The sequence below is a fragment of the Lathyrus oleraceus genome, chromosome 2 (genome assembly GCF_024323335.1).
Source record: "Lathyrus oleraceus cultivar Zhongwan6 chromosome 2, CAAS_Psat_ZW6_1.0, whole genome shotgun sequence".
Taxonomy (NCBI): domain Eukaryota; kingdom Viridiplantae; phylum Streptophyta; class Magnoliopsida; order Fabales; family Fabaceae; genus Lathyrus; species Lathyrus oleraceus.
Window position 1 is genome coordinate 465,614,401 of NC_066580.1, and position 25,415 is coordinate 465,639,815.

At 34.5% G+C, this 25,415-nt stretch overlaps 7 protein-coding genes across 8 annotated transcripts; 3 read left to right on the top strand and 4 right to left on the bottom strand.

Moving 5' to 3' along the window:
• The first annotated feature begins 1,078 nt into the window (after nt 1-1,078).
• LOC127120425 (UPF0481 protein At3g47200) lies at nt 1,079-3,242 on the top strand. The gene has a single exon (XM_051050851.1). It carries the CDS (start codon nt 1,216-1,218, stop codon nt 2,815-2,817), a length of 1,602 nt encoding a protein of 533 aa, XP_050906808.1. The 5' UTR covers nt 1,079-1,215; the 3' UTR covers nt 2,818-3,242.
• A 2,483-nt stretch (nt 3,243-5,725) lies between these two features.
• LOC127120426 (protein RER1A) lies at nt 5,726-7,933 on the bottom strand. Of its 2 annotated transcripts, none has more exons than XM_051050853.1 (3): nt 7,362-7,933; nt 6,325-6,505; nt 5,726-6,187 (listed from the first exon to the last, which is right to left on the bottom strand). In XM_051050853.1, exons 1-3 carry the CDS (start codon nt 7,733-7,735, stop codon nt 6,140-6,142), a joined length of 603 nt encoding a protein of 200 aa, XP_050906810.1. In that variant the 5' UTR covers nt 7,736-7,933; the 3' UTR covers nt 5,726-6,139. The 2 variants fall into 2 exon arrangements, with proteins under 2 accessions (XP_050906810.1, XP_050906809.1); XM_051050852.1 differs by having other exon boundaries at nt 5,726-6,196.
• A 3,535-nt stretch (nt 7,934-11,468) lies between these two features.
• LOC127120428 (phosphatidylinositol 3,4,5-trisphosphate 3-phosphatase and protein-tyrosine-phosphatase PTEN2A) lies at nt 11,469-18,528 on the top strand. The gene is made up of 13 exons (XM_051050854.1): nt 11,469-11,829; nt 12,528-12,937; nt 14,257-14,358; nt 14,448-14,504; nt 15,137-15,202; nt 16,068-16,244; nt 16,358-16,444; nt 16,539-16,603; nt 16,671-16,747; nt 16,849-16,895; nt 16,999-17,129; nt 17,523-17,592; nt 17,710-18,528. Exons 2-13 carry the CDS (start codon nt 12,551-12,553, stop codon nt 18,232-18,234), a joined length of 1,791 nt encoding a protein of 596 aa, XP_050906811.1. The 5' UTR covers nt 11,469-11,829; nt 12,528-12,550; the 3' UTR covers nt 18,235-18,528.
• A 462-nt stretch (nt 18,529-18,990) lies between these two features.
• Nucleotides 18,991-21,845, bottom strand: LOC127120430 (ADP-ribosylation factor 2). Its single transcript, XM_051050857.1, has 5 exons — nt 21,507-21,845; nt 21,331-21,401; nt 21,133-21,252; nt 20,935-21,053; nt 18,991-19,374 (listed from the first exon to the last, which is right to left on the bottom strand). Exons 1-5 carry the CDS (start codon nt 21,652-21,654, stop codon nt 19,284-19,286), a joined length of 549 nt encoding a protein of 182 aa, XP_050906814.1. The 5' UTR covers nt 21,655-21,845; the 3' UTR covers nt 18,991-19,283.
• LOC127120429 (uncharacterized) lies at nt 19,545-20,823 on the top strand. The gene is made up of 2 exons (XM_051050855.1): nt 19,545-20,453; nt 20,648-20,823. The coding sequence occupies exon 1, from the start codon at nt 19,734-19,736 to the stop codon at nt 20,433-20,435; it is 702 nt and encodes a 233-aa protein (XP_050906812.1). The 5' UTR covers nt 19,545-19,733; the 3' UTR covers nt 20,436-20,453; nt 20,648-20,823.
• Nucleotides 21,846-21,980: 135 nt separating the features above from the next.
• LOC127120432 (uncharacterized) lies at nt 21,981-22,581 on the bottom strand. The gene is made up of 2 exons (XM_051050859.1): nt 22,426-22,581; nt 21,981-22,347 (listed from the first exon to the last, which is right to left on the bottom strand). The coding sequence occupies exons 1-2, from the start codon at nt 22,444-22,446 to the stop codon at nt 22,141-22,143; spliced, it is 228 nt and encodes a 75-aa protein (XP_050906816.1). The 5' UTR covers nt 22,447-22,581; the 3' UTR covers nt 21,981-22,140.
• Nucleotides 22,582-22,730: 149 nt separating this feature from the next.
• On the bottom strand, nt 22,731-24,956 carry LOC127120431 (microtubule-associated protein RP/EB family member 1C). The gene is made up of 6 exons (XM_051050858.1): nt 24,681-24,956; nt 24,413-24,568; nt 24,193-24,296; nt 23,491-23,734; nt 23,293-23,406; nt 22,731-23,200 (listed from the first exon to the last, which is right to left on the bottom strand). The coding sequence occupies exons 1-6, from the start codon at nt 24,786-24,788 to the stop codon at nt 22,937-22,939; spliced, it is 990 nt and encodes a 329-aa protein (XP_050906815.1). The 5' UTR covers nt 24,789-24,956; the 3' UTR covers nt 22,731-22,936.
• Between the last annotated feature and the right edge of the window lie 459 nt (nt 24,957-25,415).

Genomic DNA, 25,415 nt, shown 5'->3' on the forward strand with positions numbered 1-25,415 from the left:
TATTTTAGATCCATCAGAAATTGAACCTAATCGAATCCAATTACAAATTATTTTATTTATTTGAATTATTATAGGATTGATTCATTATAGAAATAGGTTCTTCATATCGGATTATTAGAATTTATAAAAATATAAAACATATAATATAAAATATGTTATTTATTATTATGTACTCTCGTCATAATAATTCTTTTCAATAATAAAAAAAAGTTTTCTTTTGGGATGTTGTTAAATATGAAAATATTTTTTTTTTAATTAAAAAAAATAAATGCATGTGAATTTTATAAAAAAGTGATCATTTTATGGTTTATCTCAAAAATATTAAATTTATCAAATCTATATGATTTATCCATCAAATCGGTTTAATTGATTCTATAAAAAAAAACCTAAAATTTTATTGATCGAAATTGAATCTTTAAAATAAAATTATAATATTGAATTTAAATTTTTGACTGAATATCTACTCAAACCGACTGATTGTTAAACCATTATATATGGACTATTTCACTGATTGTTAAACCATTATATATGGACTATTTCACTTCTTCCTAGTAGAATTAGTCTGAAAAGAAACTCCCAATACCTGTCTATGTTTCGGAACCGTGCTGAGCACAGGTCCCATTTGCTAGCATAATTGTAAAATTAAGAGATAAGACATGCTTCAAGTCATGATTAACAAGTAGATGGATGTATTTTCTTATTTCTTTCACGTTTCTCCCACACTTCTATCTATTACTGTTTAATAAAATAACATAAGCCAATTGGACCTCAATAATTCATAAACGTGCATTGTGCAAAATCATTATTGTTCATTCATGTGGATGATGGCTAGTCGCTATTCAATTCAGAAACCTCTCAAGTTATAACAAATGATAAAGCTATTGGATACAGCAGGTTCTGTCATTTGTGAACATGTTTAGGCCACATTTATCCATCACATGATGCTATAAATATTCTATACCATTTTTTCCACATTAAAATGATGTGCTACAATTTATTCAAATAATAAAAATCAAAGTTTAGAATATGATAGGATGTGATATGATATCACACTTATAAGAGGTCCCATATGAGCTTGCACAATTTGATCAAGTCAATATCCTTTAAGGTCTTTAATTCAATTCACCAACTATTAAATTTTATTTATATCTGATTGGATCATAGCATAAAAAAATTCCATAAAATATCAGTTTCTCAAAAGAAAGAACAAAAAAAATGGTAGCTGTTTTCAACAAAGAGCTATTGAGTTGGTACCTTATCACCCTTAAACTCAGAGAAACCTTAGAATCAGGGATTCCACCGTCGTCTCGATCGATCGAGTTACCTCAGCAGCAGCAACAGCAGCAAAAGCTTGAGCATCAACCTGCAGAATCATTGCAGGTTTTTCTTAACAACCAAGATGGTAAAAATTTGCAAGAGGAAGCAAGCGCACCGGTCTCTGAATGGGTGATCTCCATCAAGGAAAAACTCGAGGAGGCGAATCAAGACGATGTAGTGAGTTCGTGGACCAAGCTATCAATCTATAAAATCCCTCATTACCTTAGAGATTGTAGTGGCGACGACAAGGCATATGCACCACAGATTGTGTCTATAGGACCTTACCATCATGGCAAGAAACGTCTTCGACAAATGGAACGTCATAAATGGCGTTCCATTAATCATGTCCTTAAGAGGACGGAACATGACATTAGGCTTTATCTCGATGCGATGAAAGAGATGGAAGAAAGAGCGAGATCGTGTTACGAAGGAATGGTCGGGTTTAGCAGCAATGAGTTTGTGGAAATGTTGGTTCTTGATGGTTGTTTTGTGCTTGAGCTATTTAGAGGAGCTACAGAAGGGTTCAAGGAACTTGGTTATTCGAGAAACGATCCTGTTTTTGCGATGCGTGGATCGATGCATTCAATTCAACGAGATATGATCATGCTAGAAAATCAGCTTCCTCTTTTCATATTAGATTTGCTTCTGGGAATTCAGCTTGGTAAACCAGATTTGAAAGGACTTGTTGCGAATCTAGCACTTCGATTCTTTGACCCTTTAATGCCAACAGATGAACCATTAACAAAAAGTGATATAAATAAACTGGAATCAACATTTAGAAAAAGCACTACCAGTGACACCTTTGATCCTTTATCCGATCAAGGCGGTCTTCACTGTCTCGACGTATTCAGGAGAAGCTTATTGCGCACGGGACCTCAACCTGCGACTAGAATATGGATCAAACGTAGGTCGAACGCGAATAGAGTTGCAGACAAACGGCGCCAACAACTGATACATTGTGTCACCGAGCTAAAAGAGGCAGGAATCAAGTTCAAAAAACGGAAAACTGATCGATTCTGGGATATTAAATTTAAAGACGGAATTCTGCGAATTCCGAGACTCTTGATCCATGATGGTACAAAATCTTTGTTTCTAAACCTCATTGCATTTGAGCAGTGTCATCTTGATTGCAGTAATGACATAACATCTTATGTTATCTTCATGGACAACTTGATTAACTCTCCGGAAGATGTCGGATACCTTCATTACCAAGGGATAATCGAGCACTGGCTCGGCAGTGATGCGGAAGTCGCAGACCTTTTCAACCGGTTATGCCAAGAGGTCGTGTTTGACATCAATAACAGTTACCTCTCTCCATTATCAGAGTCTGTGAATAGATACTATAATCATAGATGGAATACTTGGTGTGCAAGCTTGAGACACAATTACTTCAACAATCCTTGGGCCATTATCTCTTTTGTAGCTGCTGTTGTGTTGTTGCTACTGACTTTTGCACAAACCTATTACAGTGTTTATGGATATTATAGACCAGCACAGTAACTGGTATACAGATAACTTTGGAGGCTCTTTCATTTCACATTATCAATACAATTTTCTATCGTTGATTCTTTCTTAAGTTTGAGATATTGATGTGTTTATGTTAATTTCAAGAATGAAGACTAGACATGAGTTTGGATTTGGAAGGTTGAAGAGTGAAGACTTGGAGTATTTGTTATTTGATTTATTTTGGTACAGAAGATAATGGCTAGTGACTACTACTGTTATACAAATTCCAGTTGTGATGGAGTGCTTATGAAACCACCACAGCTCAGTTGCATAAAAAAGCTTTTATTTCATATTTTACTGCTGTAATGCTTTGTTTATTTTAGATTTTTGAGACGATGAATAATGTCTTTTTAAAGTATAATCCAAATAACTTAGTGTATATGTTCGGTTCTATAGTGAAAAAAATTGATTTTAGTTAACTAGTGTCTATGTCTGAAAATTGGAATTTCTTGCAACAGCAACACATTTGTAGGGTTTAGCTATTTGGATAAATACAGATGTTATTGTCAAGTTAGTTGATAGTGTGTTGGGAAATTCTGATTAGGACAATTAAATCATGAGAGAGTTCGTATTAAGGATTAAGATAAAAAGACAAGCTCTAATGTCAAACAATACCTCCGTAAAGTTATAAATGGTCATTTCACAACGACTGTGAGAGTATTGAGGTCATTCGAAGTGACCCTTATAATAGACATACAATAAAGGTTTTTGAGGCTAAGCACTCGTTCAGACCACCTCCCTCCATGCCAACCACCATATTCTCCGAAACTCCTCAAATGACTGAAGTTGATATTATATTTAGGTGCATTAAATCATTTCTCAAAAAGATATCATGTGATAGAGATGGCTTGCAAGTACCACATATATTATATATTAGAAGTATTGTGCGGAGAAGGTTTTGTTATGGCAAGAGATCTTTTATATGCAATTACTTTAGTTATTAACTTATGGTTGGTAGGAAGATGTCAAATGAGTTTGGTTGTTGTCTCTACACCTTTGACGATGTTATTAGAGCACGATGGTGGGATACGACCAATTTGTTGTGGAGTTTTATTTGGAGGCAGTTGGTATCCAATGTTGACATGAAGAGAGTAAGTAAAGATGTGTCATGATATCTCAATCGATACCAGTTGGGGTCGGGGTATCCGATGGTGTTGACGCTATTTTGCAGAGTACCATCAAGGGTGTTAAGCAAACGGCGTGAAAATGGTTCTTTCGCTATGCTAACGGTAGATTTCTCCAATGATTTCAACATGGTAGATCGACCAACCCTTCTACACGAGGTGAGGGTGAGATGGCCATTTATTTCTTTGTGGGTTGAGTTTCTTTATGGTCATGCAGTGGGGTTGTACCTTGGGGGTCGACATATTATATCAGCCACTGGAGTGCAACTAGGTGACCCATTATGGTCATTCTTTTTGCTCATGTGCTACACTTACACATACATCATGTTAGAGACAATTGTAAGTTTCTTCTTCATACTTGGTATCTTAATGATTGAACCATCATAGAGGATTTAAAGGAGGTGGCTAAAGCCCTTAACATTATTCGAGAAACTAGTCCAGAATTAGGCCTCAAATTGAATATTGTAAGACTGAGATCTTTTGACCTTCATGTAATGGTAGTAAAACTCGTAGAGGATTGTTCCTTTCAGACATTGGGAGACAGATGTTGGGTATGGAGTTGCTTGGAGTGACTGTTAGTTGAGATGGAGGATTTATCAAGGGGTTGTCCATGAATAGAGCTATTAGGATTGTTGATTTAATGCATCTTCTTCCACGATTAAGAGATCATATGAGCGAACTTCTTCTACTTTGGTTCTATATGGGTATCGTCAAACGATTTTTTAGCCTAAGAACGTATCAACCTAATCATATGGAGGAAACATATATTTAATTTGATAGAATTGCAAAGGGAGGTTGAAGATATTGTGGTTGTTGAAGGTTCTATCTTTAGGAACCTTCAATGGTGGGTGACTTCTTTACCCACTAGAATTAGGGGATTGGGTTTATACTTTACAGTAAAGGTTATCTCAATCGTTTTTGTGGCTTCTAAGGCGTAATCTTAGGTGTTATAGAACCATATATTAAGAGACACTAAAATATATGATATTAAACTCTGATTTCGACAAAGTTTTAGATGATTTAAAGTTGTAATTTCAAATTTATGAGTTTTACTAACAAAGACACCACCCCTTCACAATATATTTTGACAAGTACCCTTTTTAATAAGTGTTTAAGACATGAACATAAAATTTGATATGATCACCGGATAGAAAAATTTTGGTTGTTTGAAAAAAAAGAGCACATGCTCATAGTTTTCTGCCTAATATTCCTAATAATAAGTTACATCAACACATATCACTGATATAATTTTCTATTATCCTTAGATATTACCTTCGAGTACCTTGCGTTCCATAAAAATAGTTAGGATTTAAGTCAAATATATTCAACGATTTGATTATTTTTATTGATTGATAATATAAAAAAAAACTTTCACACTAAAAGTGTAAATAAATTAAATATTAACTAGATTTTAAAGTTATTTTTTTGTTGCTTCAACAAACATATACACCAGATATAAAGGTACATATGGAAAGGACAACACCAACTTCAAAATACTAGGCATCTTCAAAGATACATAGATTCCAAAGAAAGGGTTTTTGAAAATAAGGAAAAGGGAGACAACTTTTCAAGGGCCAGCCATCACCAACTGGTTGTAGTGATAGTTTCATTAAAATCCAAAATTAAAGTTGGCATAGTACAACTGGTTGGATCTAGTGAAGAAGAGATGCTCCAAAATATCAGTCTCACGGGTTTAATAGAGAAACTTTAATAGATAAAATTTAAATTAAAAAAAAAGTGCTAGGCGCTACAAAAGAACAATTGAGAAAAATGCCAAATGAACATAACCTAAGAGGGATTCCTAAAATCATTGAAATGAAAGAAAAAAATTACAATGGAAAAGACAGTTAAGTGTTAACCCCATTTCCAAATAATAGGGGGATTCTTTCTGCATACGTTTTGTAATTTTTTTGTTATTGGACTATGAATTCAGCGATAAGAGTATGAAATTTACCCACCTATATAGAAAGAAAAACAATAAAAAAGATTTTACAATAAAAAGGATTTTACAGAAGAGTGATCTTCCCAAAGGCACCAAAGAAGTCCAAATAATCGCCCAATATGGAATTGAATATCGAGATGTCAAAGTCCACGCTAGACTTCAAAGCAATCTTTATCAGCCACCACGTCAACAGATTTCTCAAGCTGCTAAAATATACCGAGAAGCTACATGTGTAACAGAACTGAAAATATCAGTCCACAGGAAGACTTGTGCTTTCTTCTGCCGATGGTTTCTTTCCCTGATAGTGCTAAAAGTAAAATAGACCAGAAAAGGTTAGTAATAGCAAAAGAGATTTAGTCCTTATAACAAAGACCAACACCATCATCAAATCAATAACCACAACAATAATTTTGAATCAATATAAAGCCAGATTACCTGTTTCCCAAATGTGAACGGTACATATCTGTATTTAATCATATGTGATATCTGTTTCCTCATAGTAAGCGTGAACAGAACCACCCAGTAGAAAAGGAGTATTGGCCAGAAGACTGGAATATCAAACGCACTAAAGAAAGTCATCACAAATGCAAGGCAAAATGCCTTCGTGATCGAGTACCTGCCCACAAAGGAAAAATAAGCAGCTTCAGGAAAAGCAACTTTCTGCAGACTTACTAAGTGAACAAGAAACATATTCCACAAGGTAAAAGCACCAAAAAAATGAAAACAATATCATCTAGGCAGGCAGTTTTTGATGCCTAAAAAAATATCAATGTGGAAGATATTGTAATCCAAACTATGGTCCACCTCTAGGCCTCTGAAACTCTTGCATATTGATCTGTTTGGGCTCTAGTTAAAACAGCTTCGGTAAATGGCAAGAAGTATGGTTTAGTTATTGTAGATGACTACATCAGATGGACATGGGTAAAGTTCTTAAAACACAATGATGAGTCACATTATGGCTATTTGCCTAACAAATAACAAGCTTATAGTTAACATAATCAACTAACAAGTAACAACTATCTAACATAAGTTATAAGTTATAACTAACTTAATTGAGTAATTTGACAATAACTTCATGTATGAAGCACAAACACCAGACACACGACAGCGGTAATAATTTGAAAATAAATTAATGAACATAATAACAAGTGTCAATGTCGATTTCGGACAACGACACACCTTTTTCGGTGGTGTTGGTGCTACAAAGAACTTCATACAACGAAGTACACTGCAAGGTTGCTTTCTAGATCATTTGAAACTATTACCACCCCACAATCTAGATTGCAATATCAAGGTTTATGATATAGCCATCATCACAACACAATCACGATTAAGACAACATAAACCACATTTCACAGTAATTATTCACAATATAAAGGATCATAACAAAACTGTGACTTAATCACATGAACATTGTGTAAAAATCTACGTAAATCATTAACCTAATTGATGTGGAGCAGTGATGTAATTACCAGAACTTGAATTCGGGGAGGCGGCGAACAAAAGGCCGGAACTCATCGGAAGCTCTGGTGGGGAGAGAAGGTCCGTCGGCGGCGAGGGCAGGATCTTCCTGAGGGGAGAGGAAACCGATGAGGAGATTGAGGATGTAGATGCCAAGAGCGTATGAAACGACGTAGAAGCCTTGCAAGAAGTAGACGCGGATGACGTAGAGGAAAGCCAAAACCGAAAACCCTATCCAACGCCGTAGCACGTGCGGGGTGGTTTTGTCGAGCACGTGTTGAAATTGTTGCCACACCGCCAATTTCAATCGCAATATCGCCGTTTCCGCCTGGGAAACCTCGTCGGCGGCGCCGTTACCGCCGGATACTGCTGGTGTCGCCTCCATCACTTTCAAATTGGATCGGATCGGATGCGGATGCTATATGTTAAAAAGTAGTTACAGGATCTCCAAAGGGTTTACCGTATATCCAATTTCAGTAAGTAAATCTCTTTGAATCATCTCATCTTTTATGCCGTAATTTCCAAAAGTCGTCTTCACATTCGCATTAAATTTAAGGTCCAATACGTGTAGTATTTAGTCTTTAGTCTAAAATTAATGAAAATTTAATCGTGGAGTATTTATTTAATTTTTAGTCTCTAAAACTAATGAAAATTTAATGGTATACTAGTATTTATTTAATCTTTAGTCTCTAAAACTAATGAAAATTTAATCGTGTAGTATTTATTTAATTTTTAGTCTAAAATTAATGAAAATTTAATGATTAGTATAAGAGGAGAAAAAGACTATGCACTGACAGTGTAAAATATTTTTACACTGTCGATCAATCAGAGACGTGCATCCCGTCAAATCACATTTTTAATTTTAAAATACTTGTATGAAATGACAGAACGTTATAATTCTATTGGATGATGGTGTAAAGAAAGTTTACACTGACCTCAGTGCACTACCTTTAATTTCTTAGTATAATTGATTTTTTTACCACATAGACATCAGGACTTTATGTTCGCCGAGGAACTATAGTCGAATGATTGTGGTGATTTGTTGATTGCAATGTGGTAGAGAGGGGTTGATTTACAAGATTAACACTTTAACATTCAAGTTAGTAAAAAAGTGAAAAGTAAAATTTGAATACTTAGAAAATGGTCTACAATCTTCTTTTATAAGGAGAATTAATTAGCAACCAAACATGTTTGATGAGGCGTGCTAAGCGGTCATCCGTCGAGATAATCTGGATGGTTGGGATAACGCATGCAATGGAGATTGCCTGTTTGAAGGGGAGAAAAAGGTCCAGGGACTATTCGTCATATGTTGCTTTGTGTCGTTATTGGACTTCCGCGTCTTTGGACCATATGGACGGCCCAAAACAATTGCCCCATAAACCTTTGTTTTTGCTTTGCATGACGAGGGTTTGCAACATGTGTCTTTGAACAACCAAAGATCTAAGAACATGGAGGTCTTTTATGGGACGTGATGTTGGGAATGGATAACACACATCCCTTCGCTGGTCAGTTGTGATATTTCTCCTTGTTTAGAGGTAGGTGTATTTAAACCTTTGCTTATAGCCCCTTCCCAATTACATCTTGGGTATTTGTTAGAGTTTTCCAGCACTGGTGTGATTATAAAAGGGCAAGCTGACAGTAACGTTGTTTTTCCACCTTTTCAAAACTCAAAACAACCTCTACTGTGCGAGTGGTTCCAATATTTTTTCTATGAGGAAAACCTTCTAATATCTCGAGGCTTATTCTAATATGTGAAAAAATTTCAAGGATCGCTTCTTCCTGGTCACTCTTTTTAGTCAGGAAACGTGTGCAAAGATATGTCACTTAGAGCTTGGTCATTCGCATGTGTGCACAAATATTTTATTGCAAGTATTGGACTCAGAGCCTTTACTTGACGGGGGCGTGAATGTATCACTACAAATAGAAGAACTTGTATAAGGAGGGGTTATTCTTGAAAAATCAACTGAAGGTCTTATGTCAGGAGCTTGGTTACGTTGGAGGAATTATCCCATATAACATGACATTTCAGAAACTAGTTGAAAATGTGCATTCATACCTATTGGGTGATGGATGCTGGATCGAAAGAGGAAAGGAAGAAAATCTTTGGTAAATGATCTCATAGTCTTGTCTTTTTTGTTTCATCTTCTTGATTCTTCTCTAATATCCCTGATTGTGTATATGCGATGAAGAATGAAGATGTTATGCAACGATTACATGATTGAAGGAAGACTTATAAGAATTGATTGGTACTACATATACCAATAATATGCATCTTTTTTTCGGCATCCTAACAAATAAGAACTCCATAGTTAAGCGTGTTTGACTTGGAGTAATATTTGGATGAGTGGCCTTTTGGGAAGTTTCCCGGAAAGTTGTGAGTGATGACAAAACATGCTGAAAAGATCCGTGTTGGTTTGTGGGGTCACTCGGTAATCCTGAAAGCAGTCTAAGATATTACAAATGGTATCAGAGCAGACCTCTCATAGTACATTATGGTTCGGGGACGAACCAAGTAGAAGCTGGTGGACATGTAACACCCGATGCCGAATAGGGTAAAGGATGATTGTAACATCCGAGGCCAAAGAGGGCTGAAAGTGATTCTAACACTCGAGGCCCAAGAGGGCGGGGAACCGTCGCCGAATTCACATCTGAATGAGAGAGTTCTGAGGTTGTGCAGGTATGAGACTGCATGGTTGAAGGAGGACTTATAAGGTTTGATTGATACTACACATACCAACAATATGTATCTTTTTTTGGTAGCCTAACAAATAAGAACTTCATAGTTAATCGTGTTTGACTTGGAGTAATATTTGGATGTGTGACCTTCTGGGAAGTTTTCCGGAAAGCGTGTGAGTGATGACAAAGTATGTTAAAAATACATGTGTTAGTTTGTGGAGTCACTATGTAATCCTGAAAGTAGTTTGAGACGCTACAAATATGATACCAATGCAGATGATTAACAAAGAGTTAGTTTAACTCAACTTTCCAGTTTTGTTTTATTAGCAAGACACATGCGTCTTGAAGAATTAGAAAGAGATAAGAAAACAACTTTTAAAAGCCTGTGAAAAGTTCAAGTTCCTTTCAAAATTAAAGCTTTTAGTTAGAGGACTTTTTTGAATCTCCTTCCTAGCAAATATCAATTGATGAGAAGAGGAATATTTCTCTCTAAGCATGAATTATCATGCGTCTATCATCAAGAGGAAAACCTAAATCTCTTATTCTTCCACATGATGGAAGACGATTTGGTTGATTTAGGGGAAATGATAATTCGTTTGTTTGATTGAAATTTTGTTTAAATTTATGGTAGATTCAGCTTCAGAGAGAAAAATCTAGTGAGATATATGGTTTAAGAATTTAAGTTAGATATGATTTCGAAAAAATAAAATAAATTAACACCTTACGCAAAATAAAGAAGGAAATAAATAGATATTTTTTCCGCGTGTCATAAAAACTGTCTTATTTGAATTTTTTCTATCTCAAAATTAATGTCTATTTAGAATACCAATATAATATTTATCATTTTTTTTCCTTTATAAGTGTCACTTTCTTGCAAAAAAAATTTGTTTCTTTTTAATTGTCACTTGCAAAGTTCAAGGTAGTATTAATTGCAATTTTGTCAAAATTACCCTTATATAATGATTACAGAGAGAGAAAAAGTAGAGTGAATGTAATAAATAATTAAGGGTATTATAGATAAAATAAGAATTATTGTTTGAAAAGTAACAATAATGATTAACTTTCTTGGTATATGTAAAAAGTAAAAAAGTGACCCTTAAAAAGAAACGGAGGGAATATTACTTTCCCTCTTTTCAACAACTGCATTAACTATAATAAATAAAATTAACTATAATATCTAATCATTTTATTGAGAATCACATAAAATTTAAATAAGACACTTATGAAATAGAAGAGTAATATAAATTTTTTTAATGCATATTAATTAATCTTTTGCATTGTATATCTTCTTGAATACTCAAAGGTAATCCCAAACAAAAACTACCCTGGACTATCTCACGTGTTAATCACACTAGAGAGAGGGAGCATTGCTTTCAGCGCACGAAATAAAAAGGAGAGGTAAAAGAGTTTTATCATATCTTTTCTATTTTGTTTTTGACAAATTACCTTATTAACTTGACTTAACTCTCACACATCCTAATGTTTAGCTCAGTGGATAAAATCACATGGATTAAGAAAATTAACAACGCTTTATCTATCTTTATTAAACGAATCTTCCATTCTCCAAAATGGCTCGCACTCTGTTCCACATTGGAATTTCAATGCTATATAATATTACCGTGCCGGTGACTCTACTATAATCAAGCTACTTTGATCCGAATCCCAAACTCACACAAATCACACGCTTCCCATTCCGTTCACAAAACCGTTATTCCCTCCGTAACAGATCCAACAAGTAGTTGCGTCATCATCGCCGACAACTCTCCGGTAACAGATCCACCGCTCTTTCATTTTCCGTTTCCGGTAAGAATAACGCGAACACGCTTCTGCATTGTGTACAAATTAATTCAACTATTGCTCGTGTTCATTGACGAATCACCTTAATCTGTATCAATGAAACTCGATTTTCAGATCTCTTGTTTGAATTTTCAATGCTGCTGTTTTAGCACTGTTTTGATTTGATTCGTTTCGTAATCTAGTTAATTCATGAGACAGTGATTCTGTTGCGATATTAATTAGTTTAATAGCTTATGCAGTAGAAGATATTTACAATCTAGGTGTTCTTTTGGCATCTTTCATCACAGTTTTCGTTTGGTAATATTATCACCAATGTTCTGTGCTGTTTGTTTGGATAAACAACTTAAACGAACTATGTACTCTTTTGGCTTTATTTAGTTAATTTATTGTTAGCTACTTATGCACTGTTTGGATAAACAACTTAATTAAACACTTCTAACACCAGTGTTTATCATATAAGTGATTATGGATAAGTTATTTCTTTAACATTATAAAATTCAGCTGTTGTTTTTTATATGCGTTAAGCTGTTTTCATAAGTTATCATCGAATGCTTATGGAAATAAGCTCAAAATAGTTGGTGGACATGTCATAAGTTGTTTTCATAAACTCTTACAAGTGCTTATGCCAATAGATAAGTTGAAATAACTCAATTCAAAGAGACTTTTAAATTGCGCGTGTTTTAAGTTGATTTTCTATTTTACAGAACTACATTTGAGTGACTCATTGATGGAACCGACATCTGTTGCAACTCCTCCAGCTTCTAGCACCGAGAATTACTCGACCAAAGTAACAGCTGAAAATGGCAATGCACATGATTCACCATCCTTGTCACCAGCTTCTGGTATGTCTTCCTGGGCAAGAAATCTGAGGCTTGGGGCAGCAGATCAGAACTCACAGACTGAGAACAATGGCATGTCGGTATTTGCTCGCTTGACTAGTGGGATTGGACTACGAGGTCCTTCAAATGAGACTGCTACGGCCAATTCAGGACCCGATCAAAGTAATTTAATTGAATCACTCACCAAAGGGTTGATGGACTCTTCGAAGAATGCAGTAAAAGCGGTGCAGACCAAAGCACGCCATATTGTCTCTCAAAATAAACGCAGATACCAGGTCAGTTGACTACGAGAATTTTACACCTGCTTCAGTTTTGCCTATACTACTGACATACCATGGGTTAAATTGGTTAACGGATCTATGCTATCTTGTCCAAATCTGCTGCACGAGTTACTTGCAGTTGTTAGAACTGCGTTCTGTGTTTAGTTTTCTATGCTTACTTTTGGCTCTATAAGGAGTTGAATTATACATTGGGTACTTTTCTGTTAAATTACATATATTGTGTTATGACCACGTCATCATTTGTATTGCAGCAACTTAAGTTTAAAATTGGTTATATAAATAAGCACAACCCCTGATTAATACTATCTATTCTGTGATCTGTGCTATTCCACGTTAAATTGTTTTGTTAAATATTTCATGCGTATCATTTGTCACTCTTTTTTATCACAACAATTCTTATGGATTCATTATTTTTCTACTCGGAGTACTTATTAGTTCTTTTTTCTAAAAATAAAACGATGGAGAAACATAGGTCATTCATTAATAGTTCTTTCTAGATAATTTTTGGTAACGTTTCTTCTGCTTAGCATGCTTCTTGAATATTATAATAAAATACACAAAAGGATCAGCTAGTTGATGGGTATTCTGCAAATGATATACCTAATAGTTAAAAGCTATATCCCCACTCATACTCTTGGTTCTTTATGTTCTATTAAAAATGGTAATACCTATAAATGTTCCTCAACATGTATCTTGTCAAATTAAATATGCTAGATTTTAATCTCAACATCACTAGAATTACATATTGTCATGTTGTTGGTCAACAATCAAATAGTTCACACAATGTACCAACACTTCAGGCACACTCATTTTTCCAATGCATGTATGGATATGAAATGTGCTTAAGAAAATCATCTCATATGGAAGTTTTGAAACTTGGTATTAAATACAAACTAGATCTGTAAAAATTGTGTAAAGGAACATCTGCTCGAAGTATTCTGACAAGTTCCTAGAAATATTTATAATTTTTTTTGCTAGAATGTTAGATTTATTACCTCCTACAAAAGAATTGATCTGTCCTCTAACATTCTTAGTAAGACAAAAATGTTGTTATCCTCATCATGTCAAACGCATCTGCACTGAAGAGTCATTCTTTTTACTTAATCTATTGAAGAATCAAATTGGTGTTGATTTCTTAGGTACTGAATCACATTGTTTATGTATTTGATACCCTCTCAGTTACAAACTAACATAATTCTATTGAATCTATTGCATTTTGAATGGAACAATTCTAAGTTTTGTGAAGAAATAACTCATCTTTCATATTGATTTCAGTTTTCTCTTGCTTTTAAAATTTCGACTCTTTGTAACAGGAAGGTGGGTTTGATTTGGATATGACATACATCACTGACAATATAATAGCTATGGGATTTCCTGGTGGTGATTTTAGCTCTGGAATTTTCGGGTACATTGAGGTATATTTATAGACAGTCAGTCTTGTCAATCATATTCAAACCAGATTCAGTATTGAGTCAATTTGTTTTAAGGGTGAAGTGTGTTGCAGGGGTTCTATCGAAATCACATGGAAGAAGTAATCAAGTTTTTTGAAACTCATCATAAGGTAACATGGTATCTATTTCAAATTTGGGATCGCATTATCTGCTCATTCAGTAGTACTCGAGAAATGGGCAGAGAGTTGAATAGTCAAAGAAACCTAAAATGGAACCAAAGAGTACTTTTCTTCTAGTTTACAACCTTGGAATTTAGAAGAAAATTTTTAATTAGTAAATTTGAACCAGCACTCCATTACACCCCTTCGGATAGCATATAAACATATCCTCTTACCTATCTAAAGTCAAATAAAAAAAATTGATTAGTAAAATATAAACAATACAGCTATAGAACCTGTGCTAACATCATTGTGAACAACATTCATCTACAATAGCCCCATACAGCGACCAAACAGTTATTTATAATTGACCACTTTGACCTATTTCATTTACCCTACAACACTTGAGAAGAAACCTTGATATGTTAGGTTGATCTTGAACTCTTCTGCTATGTTTGAAAATATAATTTGAGTATTTGAAGATCTTGAAACTCTCTCAAGTTTGAGCAACTCGCATTCACTCTGCTTGTACCACTAAGTGGTTTTCTACTGCACTTAAACTGCCAGAATCTTTATGTGCTGAGAGCTGACAACTTATATTTTGTCTTTTGACAATTTTAGTCTCTTGAAACCTTAATGTGCAGGGAAAATACAAAGTATACAATCTTTGTTCAGAGAGGTTGTACGATGGATCGCTTTTCCAAGGGAAGGTATTGTTTCTTTATGCTTTCACGTTGGCATTCTAATTGGTATACCAGGAAGACATATAGTAATCTTGATGGTCACCCATCATTTGCCTCTATCGGAACCTACTCTCATTATCTTCCACTCTCTAGTAATTTGAATATTTCTGTTTGTCAATTTTTCCGTTCATTTGGACATGTTATGTTCTTTTTGCATGCTGAGTTATGAATCTACTGATTTGTGAATTTTCCACCAGTTTTGAGTTGTAATGCTATGTTTTTGTTTTCTGGTCTTGTCTCTAGATCCGTATTAGTTCAAGATTTTTTTTATTATTGTTTACTTTATTAATAAGTTATAATTAGATTATTTACTATCATACTGTAAAAAGTATTTATTTGTACTATATGGGATGATAGAGTTTCTAGATCCTAACTTATTAAATAGTCTAATTTATTAAATATTTGACAGATCTAGATCCTTATTTTTTGTATAATGTATGCTCTTACGACTCTCGAGTTTGATAGCTTTTAACAATAAATTTATAAATGAATAAGTTAATAAATAAAACAAAAATTTAATTATACACAACCTTTCCTGGTTTTAATCATGAATTAATCATGAAATTAACAAGTTAATAAATCTATTGATAAATATTACAAGACTGAGATTTCTGAAGGTATAGATTATCTTTATTTTATACTTAATTTTTAGTTACAGATTTATTTTAAAAAACATCAGATGAAAGAGATAAAGATTGGATATAAATTTACAGACTATAATATTCTTTTTATTTCTGTTTGGTTTTGTAAAGGAATGGGCCAATATTTTCTTTTTTACTATTGTGTTGTAATATTTATGTCTGCCATATTGATTTCTTGGGATTTTTTCCAGGTTGCAAGCTTCCCTTTTAGTGATCATAATTGCCCTCCTATTCAACTTATAGCATCATTTTGTCAAAGTGCATATTCATGGTTGAAGGAGGATATCCAGAATGTAGTAGTTGTTCATTGTAAAGCAGGTATGGGAAGGACAGGATTGATGATTTGCAGTCTTCTTTTGTTGCTTAAGGTAAGTCGTGAGAATTGACTTCAGAGATTTGAGGATCTTAGTTGATCTGCACCTTTTTCTCAATGATTTGTGCAAATTTGGAAGTAAATTGCTTGCTGGGAACTATTTTGCAGTTCTTCCCCACTGCTGAGGAAGCCATTAATTGCTTTAACCAGAAAAGATGTATAGATGGAAAGGCTCTAACTCTCCCAAGTCAGATTGTCAGTAATTTGTTTTACTTTTATGGTATAATTGTATTATGGAGATATAATCTAGTTACGTTCCTCTAAAATAATTTATTTCGGAATATTTTAGAGATATGTCAAATACTTTGAACGGACTTTAACACACTTCAATGGAGAAGTCCAGCCTGGACGAAGGTAAGATGAAACTTTGTCACAATGTACCAAATCCAAAGAAGATTCTTCTTAATTGGGACTTCCACAGGTGTATGCTAAGAGGATTTCGGCTTCACAAATGCCCTTATTGGGTTAGACCATCCATTACAATTTCTGATCATAATGGTAAGTAGTTTGGACTGTACTGTACCAAATGAAACTTGTCAAGTTGTTCTTATAATGAACATTTTAATCTAGAGAAGGCTGATGCTTTCACTTATTCTCAGGAATTCTTTTCACAACAAAAAAGCATCCCAAGACAAAGGATCTAATGGTACACACATGCCATTTTTTATGCCTTCATTTGATGAATTTTGATTTTCTCCAATCCATGGCTTTGAGTTTGATTATACCTTACTTTTTAAACTCATTTCCAGCCAGAAGATTTCTGGATCAATGCACCAAAGAAAGGAATTGTGGTCTTTGCTTTACCTGGGGAGCCTGGTGTGACAGAATTGGTTGGGGACTTCAAAATTCATTTTCATGATCGACAGGGAGATTTCTTCTGGTTTGTTCAAAACAGCTATTTCTTCTATTTTTTTCCTCTTCAAACTAGTTTTGAAAGAAACTTGAGTTTGTCAGAATCATTATGATTATACTTTACATTATAGCAACCTTTGTATAAGTTCTTTATTTTTGAGCATACTACCTACTTGCCTTCTTTAAAATTTTGATATGGAGTTCAAAGTTTTTTCATACAACAACCAAGCACTATCTAACTAAGTGGGATCGGCTACATGGATCAAACGACGCCAAAGTTTTGTTATAATGATGGAAATTTTGATTCCGAACTCTTCTGTAATTCCAAAAAAAAATCTTTTCCAAGCTGTGTAATGTATGAAACAGAGTCTGTTTAACAAAGATTAGCAGTGTTTTTAATGCGTCAGTTTCTCCTTGGCAGTTGGATGAATACAACAATGATAGAGAACAGAAATTTTTTAGATGGCTCAGATCTTGATGATTTTGACAAGGTAAACAATACTTTTACTTTTTTTTCAAATGTTATTTTGTGTGCAGTATGTAACCCTTGCCAATCGATTGATTCCTGAACTTGTTCACAATTTAAACTTTATGACTGCTCTCTTCAGAGAAAGATCCCTTCTCCAGGGTTCCAGGTCGAAATTGTGATGGTAGACTATAATGGCACTCTACCTGGAAAAGTCAAATCTGCGAGCAAAGGATCTGATGGCAACAAAAACAATGTCTTATCCAGTGCAAAGCCTACATCTAATACAAGTGAAAGTAAGGGACCTACAAACGGAGATGATGATGTATTCTCAGATAGTGACGAAGAGGAGACCAAGGGAAAACAAAAGAGAGAAGCTGCAACTGATTACAAATATATGGAACCTCATCAAGCATCTGAAACCACTGGGCATGTAGAGATGTTGGCACACTCAACGAAACAGTTGTCACTTCAGCATGCGAAACTTACAGAAAACAATGCTTCTAAAGAATCAACTACAGATAAACTTCATAAAACTCATGTGGGTCCTAACACCTCCAATATGGAATCTGCAGGGGCAAGTGAAATCAAGTCAATTGCAGCAGATGCTTCCGTTTTTTCTTTTGGAGATGAAGATTTTGAGAGTGATTCAGAGGAGGCTGGTTGAACTCTAATTCAACTTTGTTGCTATTCAGGAATTCGTGTATAGCTCTTTCCATAGAGATCATATCCACATGTAAAAGGATCAGGCACATTATGTAACTCATTGCATTTACCCCTTCATGTTTTTAAATAACCCTTTCCTGTATTTTATCATTTAAATTTTGTATATTTTAAAGGTTACACTTTCATAACTTTTCCAGAGTCCATATGATTTTCCTCTTTGTCCTTGAGGTACTTAGGACTATTATAACACCCTTATGTTTGAAAATCTGATTTAGTGCCAAGGTACATCATTTCATGTCTTCAGGTTCATTTATCATTTTTGTACATATACAAAAGATTATATTACACATTTTGATATTTTACGCAAGTACAATCTAAACCATTGTGTTTCTTTCTAGGGAGTTAAATTGTTGTTTCAAGATCTGTGCTAGAGTTCCCCGGAATTTTGCCGGCTTAACTTATTTAAAGTGTCTTTGCTTACGTAGTGAGAGCAAGCAAAATTAGGCGAGTGAGAAGCTATTTTGATTGTGGCGAGTGAGAAGAAGCTATTAGTTGTAGTTTTTCGTTCGACGTGAGTATACATTGATGTTTCTAAACAACCTTTGTTTTAGTATCATTCTAAAACCAATATTATAAAAGCCCATGTATCTTTTTATATCTTTGTTTAATAATGTTTACCGATCCTCTCAGTCTGATAATACTATACAATGTAACGATACCTACAAAGAATAGTTAATTGACTTTAAATGTAGATAGATTAGTTAACTTTTGTTTATAAATGAGTCCAGAATAGTATATATAACATTCCTGACGAATGTAATACTTACATGCCCTGAAAGTTTAGAAAGCATACATAGTTGGTTGATAAATATCATACTCCTCAGGAGTGTAATTTTTACATGCTGTGAACTTTTAGAAAGTGCAGAGTGATTGATATTACAGTTGGCTCATAGTTCATTAGATTAACCAAAGGTAACACTCAAGTTTATGCCAATATATATAACCAAACAAGATTTCATAAAAACTAAGGCCTTCATATGATAACTTGATTCATCTTATCTTGTTAGATATGTTACTTGATAACCAATCAAGCCCTTCATATAGTCCTTGGCCAGAAGTGGCACAAGTTGACTGGATGTACCTGAACCAATAAAAAACTATTGTAAGTTCATAATATAGGAATTAACACTGCGAACTTAAATTTGGATTATGATGTAATTCAAACTTTGAATTATATTAGGACACATTAGTGTTTACCCTTATCTTACCTTATTATTGTAACAAACTAGATTACATTATCTTATCTTCCCATAACAACTTTCTGTTATTCTGTTATGAGAAGATTGAGTTAGTTACGTTATACTGTTATAGTTTGTTAGACTTTGGCTATGCTATATATAGTGGTCATTCTCTACTTTGTATTACTGTAATAAATATATCATTTTAGTAATAATTCTCAGAGTTATCTTCAACCTTTCTCATTGTTCTTTAAAGTTTATCATGGCCTCCGGCAGTGAATCCTTCGTTATCATGTCATCTTCTCCGTATTATCTAAACCCCTTAGATGATCGCAGAACCACATTGTCAGATGATCTTCTCACCAGAAAAAACTATTGGAAGTGGTGGAAGTCGGCCAAACTCGCACTGTTTGCAAAAAACAAGCTGGGTTTTGTGGATGGAACCATCAAGAAACCGTTGGAATCATCTCCGGAGTTCCATGCCTGGGAGAAAGCTGACTCCATGGTCTATGCATGGATCGTCAACTCAATAGATCCTTCACTACATGACATCATATTTCATGTGCCTACGGCAAGAGATCTTTGGAAAAATTTGCAGCAAAGGTTCTATAAAGGTGATCAACCACGTGTTCGCGAGTTATACAAAAGTTTGCGTTACGTTACACAAGAACCTAACATGCCCCTGAATGATTATTATCACAATTACTCGAGTATGATGGAGGAGCTCGCTGAACAACTACCGCCGCTTGAGTGTGTAGGTGAGGATACAAAGATTTTTCTGCTGTTCCAAGAAGACCTTTTGACTAGAAAATTCGTTCTTGGTCTTGATGATCGCTTTTCCCACATGACAGTATCCCTTCTTAACTATAATCCTATGCCACCTTTGAGGACAGTTTTCGATCGTGTATTAAGCGAGGACGCAAGACTCACTCTGGATAAATGCAAGAAAATAACAAGCTCGTAGATGGAGACAATTCTTCTGGTAATCACATCAAATGACTCCATTATATTCGATCTTGATAGATGCTCACAGCCTTGTGCAACCATTACTCGTTTCCTTGTCCAAAGGGAACACTGTCATGGTTCGCAAGACTGGGATAATCCGATCATTTCAAAAACTAACTTGTGACTCTAATTGAATTGTTACTTGTTTCTGTTGATGGCTGTGTTATACAGGACCTAACAATAGGACAATCCGATCCAGTGATTAGCACGAGGGGGGTCGAAGCAAATTGTTTCTCATCCGCAGCAGTTTCAGAAGATTTGAATGCTATTTGTCTATTGTTCTTAGTATAAGCTAGGATGTTGTAATGATAATAAATCAGTTTTTCTATAAATTTGATTCATTGTGATCTATGGAAAAAATGCTACCTGTCATATATAATTTGAATAACAATTCTCAAGTTATCTTCAACCTTTCATTGTTCTTTGAAGTTTATCGAATAATGATTAACGTGACTTACCAACGGCGCTGACGGAGTGAATGTAAGCCAAGTTTATCAGTAATTTCTGCAACACTCAAAGCATTTGGAAGGTCTTGCTTATTGGCAAATACAAGTAAAGTGGCATCGCGAAGTTCATCCTGCAACGTAAATGTTTATTAATATGAAATGATTGCGACAATTTTTTCACTTACCATATTGCATATAAATGCTACTAACCTCACTCAGCATTCTATGAAGCTCATCTCTGGTTTCTAAAATTCTTTCTCTATCATTACTGTCTACAACAAAGATAAGACCTTGTGTATTCTGAAAGTAGTGCCTCCACAACGGTCGAATCTACATGAAATTCGCCATATAAACATGTATTTATGGTTTGCAAATTGATCAAAGAAGCTAGAAAATTTCGAATAATACCTTGTCTTGTCCTCCAACATCCCAAACAGTGAAGCTGACATTTTTATACTCAACAGTCTCTACATTGAAGCCTGCTTCATCAGAGACAATAATTTATGTCAACTTTCAATCATTTTTCGCTTAGAATTCTCATAGTAAAAAGAAAAGTAAAAAAATTCAACGTGATTATTTGGAACCTATGGTTGGTATGGTAGTGACAATTTCTCCCAGCTTCAGTTTGTAGAGTATTGTTGTTTTCCCAGCTGCATCAAGACCCACCATCAAAATCCTCATTTCTTTCTTTGCATAAAATAATCTCATTATACGCGACACCGTTAAACCCATTTTTTTGCCTTTTGTTCAAGCAAAATTTAACCCTATAAAGGAACCTAAAAGTATAAAACTTAAAATTTTGCTGAGATCAATCTCTTGTTGAAGAGTTTGAAGTTAAAACTTGTGTCAAAATTTAATGAGTTGTTTGTATATTATATGAAAATGAGACCAGAAAATTGCATCGGGCATCAATTCTCCAATATAGAAAGCTAGAATATGATTCTAATGATAAAGCGTAGTGAGGTATTTTAATATCTTTGTTTAGCTTAAGATTGAGGCCATTTATGATTCTTATGATTGAGATTAAGATGCAATTTGGGTAGCGTCAAAGTTAAGCATTTGATAAAACAACATTAACAAATCATTATTATATTATGGAATCAATTGATACAAAAATACATCATTGACACTATGTTCATGTCTATGTCAAAGGACAACACATTATCAAACATTCAAACCTATGTTCTTTGAAGAAAAAATTGACAATTCTAAGTTACATTATTTTTTTGAAATTGCATCCTTGGCAGATTGTAGAGTGGATGCCACGGCTTCAGCAGCACCGGTAAGAACACCACCACTGGTTTTGGAATTGGGTTGATGAATGACCTGCACTTTCCTCTCTTCTTGTCCTTGCCCTGCCGAAGATTGATGATCGACTGTTTCCACCTTTTTTTCGATGGAACTTCGTACATTCAAAGTATTGTTCTGACAGAAAAAGTCACAAATTTATTAAACATGAATTCAAAAAAATAGACGCAAATGGTAGGAGTTTGTGTATACTACCTTATTAGCTTGTTGATTCATTTTAACCGAATAATTGCTCTACAAAATGCTTCCCTTGTAATGGAGTTAAGACTTTTATCTTAATGCTTCCCAAAAGTTTAATGTTTTTATGGATAAAAAGTTTGTTGCCAAATCAAAGAAATAAGTGGAGGAGTAAGAGGGGAATTAATACGAACACCAACACATGTCACCGTATTACATGCTTTACCATCCAATTATTGGGGTAAACCAATGGTGCAAATTGCATGATCAACAAAATGATGAAAATTAAAATAGTGCCAAAATCAAACATAAGCACAAAATAGTTGAGACAACTAAAAATCTGCAAGGTTTAAAATGACCCATATGACATAGCTATATTTCTGGATCAAAAGCATATATAAGCATATATTCATGAGATAATAATCTCTGTAGGACGCCTAATTATTACAAAAAGCAATTGTAACAACACATAAATCTGAAATTTCTGTAACCAAAATAGTTTTCTTCCTCCTTGAATTTTTTCTTCAGGTCATGCTAGAGGTGACCCTTCATAGTGAACATTTGAAATATCAGAAAGCCTCCGTCTAGGAGACAAATTAGTGACACCAGCAGCATCACATTCAGGATTGTTGATATTCTTTCTCTTAGAACTGCTCTTCTCTTCAGAAACCTCAGCAATGGGACTCAATGTATTTGCTTCCTGTAGGCCAGCAGCGAGTATAGCTTGAGCTTCTGCCAACTCAGATCCATTGTCATCAGTAGCATACAATATCTTCAGGATTGCTTCAAAAACCTGTATCATACAGAAAATTCACATTTCAACAATTACCCATCAAATGTTTCCAACTTCATTACTCAAAAGAAGAGGGTTTAAAATTAAATTACCGGCGAGTTTTCTACTCCAGGAGTCTGACCAAGAATCTCAATGTCCCTCAACTTCGCAAAGTAAAAATCACGTTCCTTCTCAAGGCTATCAATGGATAACTTCAATTCTGTTATCTGTATCAACTGATATTAGATCTATGCACCGATAATAATTCACAATTCACTTAACATCATATTTTAAGATGACAAAAACAGTACCTGTTGCACCTGTTGATCATAAGCAGGGTTTACAGCAGCAGCAGGGGCAGAAGACCTTGAGACCCTTGCAGCCCCATGACTTGCAGAGTGGTTAACAGTAGACACATCATTTCTTCGAGCATGGGAAGATTGAGGCCTGTGTGCCGCAGTGGAACCACCCTTAGTTGAGGGTTGAGAGTGTGCGGATCTTTTACTCACTTCTCTTGCTCCTTTGCATACTTCTCTCCTCTCAAAAGGATTATAACTGAAACATAACCCATGCCATTAGCAAAACATTCAGCAACCTCAATTTTGAACTAATCAAGCTTAAAACCTCAAATCCAATTAATCTAATTACTACCAATACAAAAACTAAACTTCAAAAAGTTTGAGTTTGAAAATGAGACATATCATCAAACTTAAATCCTCCATTTGTAATTAGAATTCCAATCACATATCATCAGCAGAATTACAGAATTCCAATCATAAAACCCTAACTATTTAGACTTGAATTTGAAATCAAAGCATGCATGTCAGTAAAATTTCAGAATTTCAGAATTCCAATCATAAAACCCCAATTATTAAGGCTTCAGTTTGAAATCTAAGCACGCATGTCAGTAAAATTACAGAATTCCAATAATAAGCCCTAATTATCAATTAATAAAACAATTCCAAACTATTAAACATTTGAACAAAGTAAAATTAGAGTAAAGATTAAATTACCTGTCCTGTCCAGAATTGACAGAATCGCAGTATCGTTTCATCCATTGCATGAACTCCAGATTATCCAACGGTCTTCCTTTCACTAGCTTACTAACCTCAATGTGCTGAGAAAAACAAAAAAAAGAAAAATCAATCGAAAGATTATAAGATCTCAAGAAATGAAAATAAACGAAAATCAGAGACTTCACTGTAAATCGAGAGACGGAAAGAGAGAATTTACCTTAGTGATTTTGAGTTTGTTGAAAACATCTTGAAGAACCTTATAGTTCTGAATCATCTCATACTCACTCTTGGCATCAAAATTGACCTTATGCATCGGAACAATACCAGGATGAGCGGCATCAAGAAGCTGACAGTGAACAGCACCAGAACAAGCCTAACAAAAATCAAACAATTCAACAAAACCAGATCGATCCAATAAGTAACCGTAAATCAAAAACCCTAAAACAGAATCACCGAAAATGGAAGAAAGAAAAATCAGATCGAACCTCTTCGACTTTGGAGAGATTGAGTTGAAGAAGTGAATTGATCCAAGAGAGAATCTCAGATCTACCGACGAAGTACGCGGCGTCCATTATTCCGATATTGGTAGCCATTTTCTTCTTCTCTGATTCACTTCGTTTTTTCCGTTCTGCTTTTTCTCTTTCTTTTCTAACGTCTCTCTCTTTTGAACTAACGGCTCTCTCTGAAAGAGTTCAAATATATAGAGGCTGGAGCGGGAATTTTATGAATTTAAAATTCATTTTGTAGAGTTTAGTGGAAGCTTGTTGTAATGAAACGTTGTAACGTTAGGGGAACATTGGAACTATTTTTTGGGCTTGGGCTTCTCTGTAGAGACGGGCTTAAGGCGTGGGCTTCTCTTCTAGAAAATGTAACGGGCTGTGATGTTATTCGATTGAAATATGTTTTTAAGATATATTAAATAAGTTAGTTTTTAATTCTTTCTAGATTTTTTATTTATAAAACATATTTTGAATGTATTTTTATTGGACATGTAAAAATATAGAATAATTTTCTTAAACATGCATGATAATTAATTTTTTAAGTTTGAATCAAGAGCTTTACATATAAAAAAGTTAAAATTTATCTTCTAGACCACTACAGAATTTTCTTTTTTTGTGTGTGCCACTTTTAGAATTTGTTCTACGCTAGACCAAAGTTCAATTTACGAAAAATTGAAGTGTTAGGAACCAAGATATTAATGTGTCTTACTGGCACATAGG

Excerpts from the sequence above, each read along its gene's own strand:
- LOC127120425 (XM_051050851.1), top strand. The coding sequence starts at position 1,216 with ATGGTAGCTGTTTTCAACAAAGAGCTATTGAGTTGGTACCTTATCACC.
- LOC127120426 (XM_051050852.1), bottom strand. The coding sequence starts at position 7,735 with ATGGAGGCGACACCAGCAGTATCCGGCGGTAACGGCGCCGCCGACGAG. Across the intron at positions 6,506-7,361 it reads CTCCCCGAATTCAAGTTCTG|GTACTCGATCACGAAGGCAT; the intron begins GTAATTACATCA and ends CTTTGTGGGCAG. Across the intron at positions 6,197-6,324 it reads CGTTCACATTTGGGAAACAG|CACTATCAGGGAAAGAAACC; the intron begins GTAATCTGGCTT and ends TTTTACTTTTAG.
- LOC127120428 (XM_051050854.1), top strand. The coding sequence starts at position 12,551 with ATGGAACCGACATCTGTTGCAACTCCTCCAGCTTCTAGCACCGAGAAT. Across the intron at positions 16,445-16,538 it reads TAACTCTCCCAAGTCAGATT|AGATATGTCAAATACTTTGA; the intron begins GTCAGTAATTTG and ends GGAATATTTTAG. Across the intron at positions 16,604-16,670 it reads GAAGTCCAGCCTGGACGAAG|GTGTATGCTAAGAGGATTTC; the intron begins GTAAGATGAAAC and ends GGACTTCCACAG.
- LOC127120429 (XM_051050855.1), top strand. The coding sequence starts at position 19,734 with ATGGCCTCCGGCAGTGAATCCTTCGTTATCATGTCATCTTCTCCGTAT.
- LOC127120430 (XM_051050857.1), bottom strand. The coding sequence starts at position 21,654 with ATGGGTTTAACGGTGTCGCGTATAATGAGATTATTTTATGCAAAGAAA. Across the intron at positions 21,253-21,330 it reads ATGTTGGAGGACAAGACAAG|ATTCGACCGTTGTGGAGGCA; the intron begins GTATTATTCGAA and ends AATTTCATGTAG. Across the intron at positions 19,375-20,934 it reads TCACTCCGTCAGCGCCGTTG|GTACATCCAGTCAACTTGTG; the intron begins GTAAGTCACGTT and ends TTATTGGTTCAG.
- LOC127120432 (XM_051050859.1), bottom strand. The coding sequence starts at position 22,446 with ATGAATCAACAAGCTAATAAG. Across the intron at positions 22,348-22,425 it reads TGAATCAACAAGCTAATAAG|AACAATACTTTGAATGTACG; the intron begins GTAGTATACACA and ends TTTTTCTGTCAG.
- LOC127120431 (XM_051050858.1), bottom strand. The coding sequence starts at position 24,788 with ATGGCTACCAATATCGGAATAATGGACGCCGCGTACTTCGTCGGTAGA. Across the intron at positions 24,569-24,680 it reads ATCTCTCCAAAGTCGAAGAG|GCTTGTTCTGGTGCTGTTCA; the intron begins GTTCGATCTGAT and ends GATTTTTGTTAG. Across the intron at positions 23,201-23,292 it reads CTGGAGTAGAAAACTCGCCG|GTTTTTGAAGCAATCCTGAA; the intron begins GTAATTTAATTT and ends TGTATGATACAG.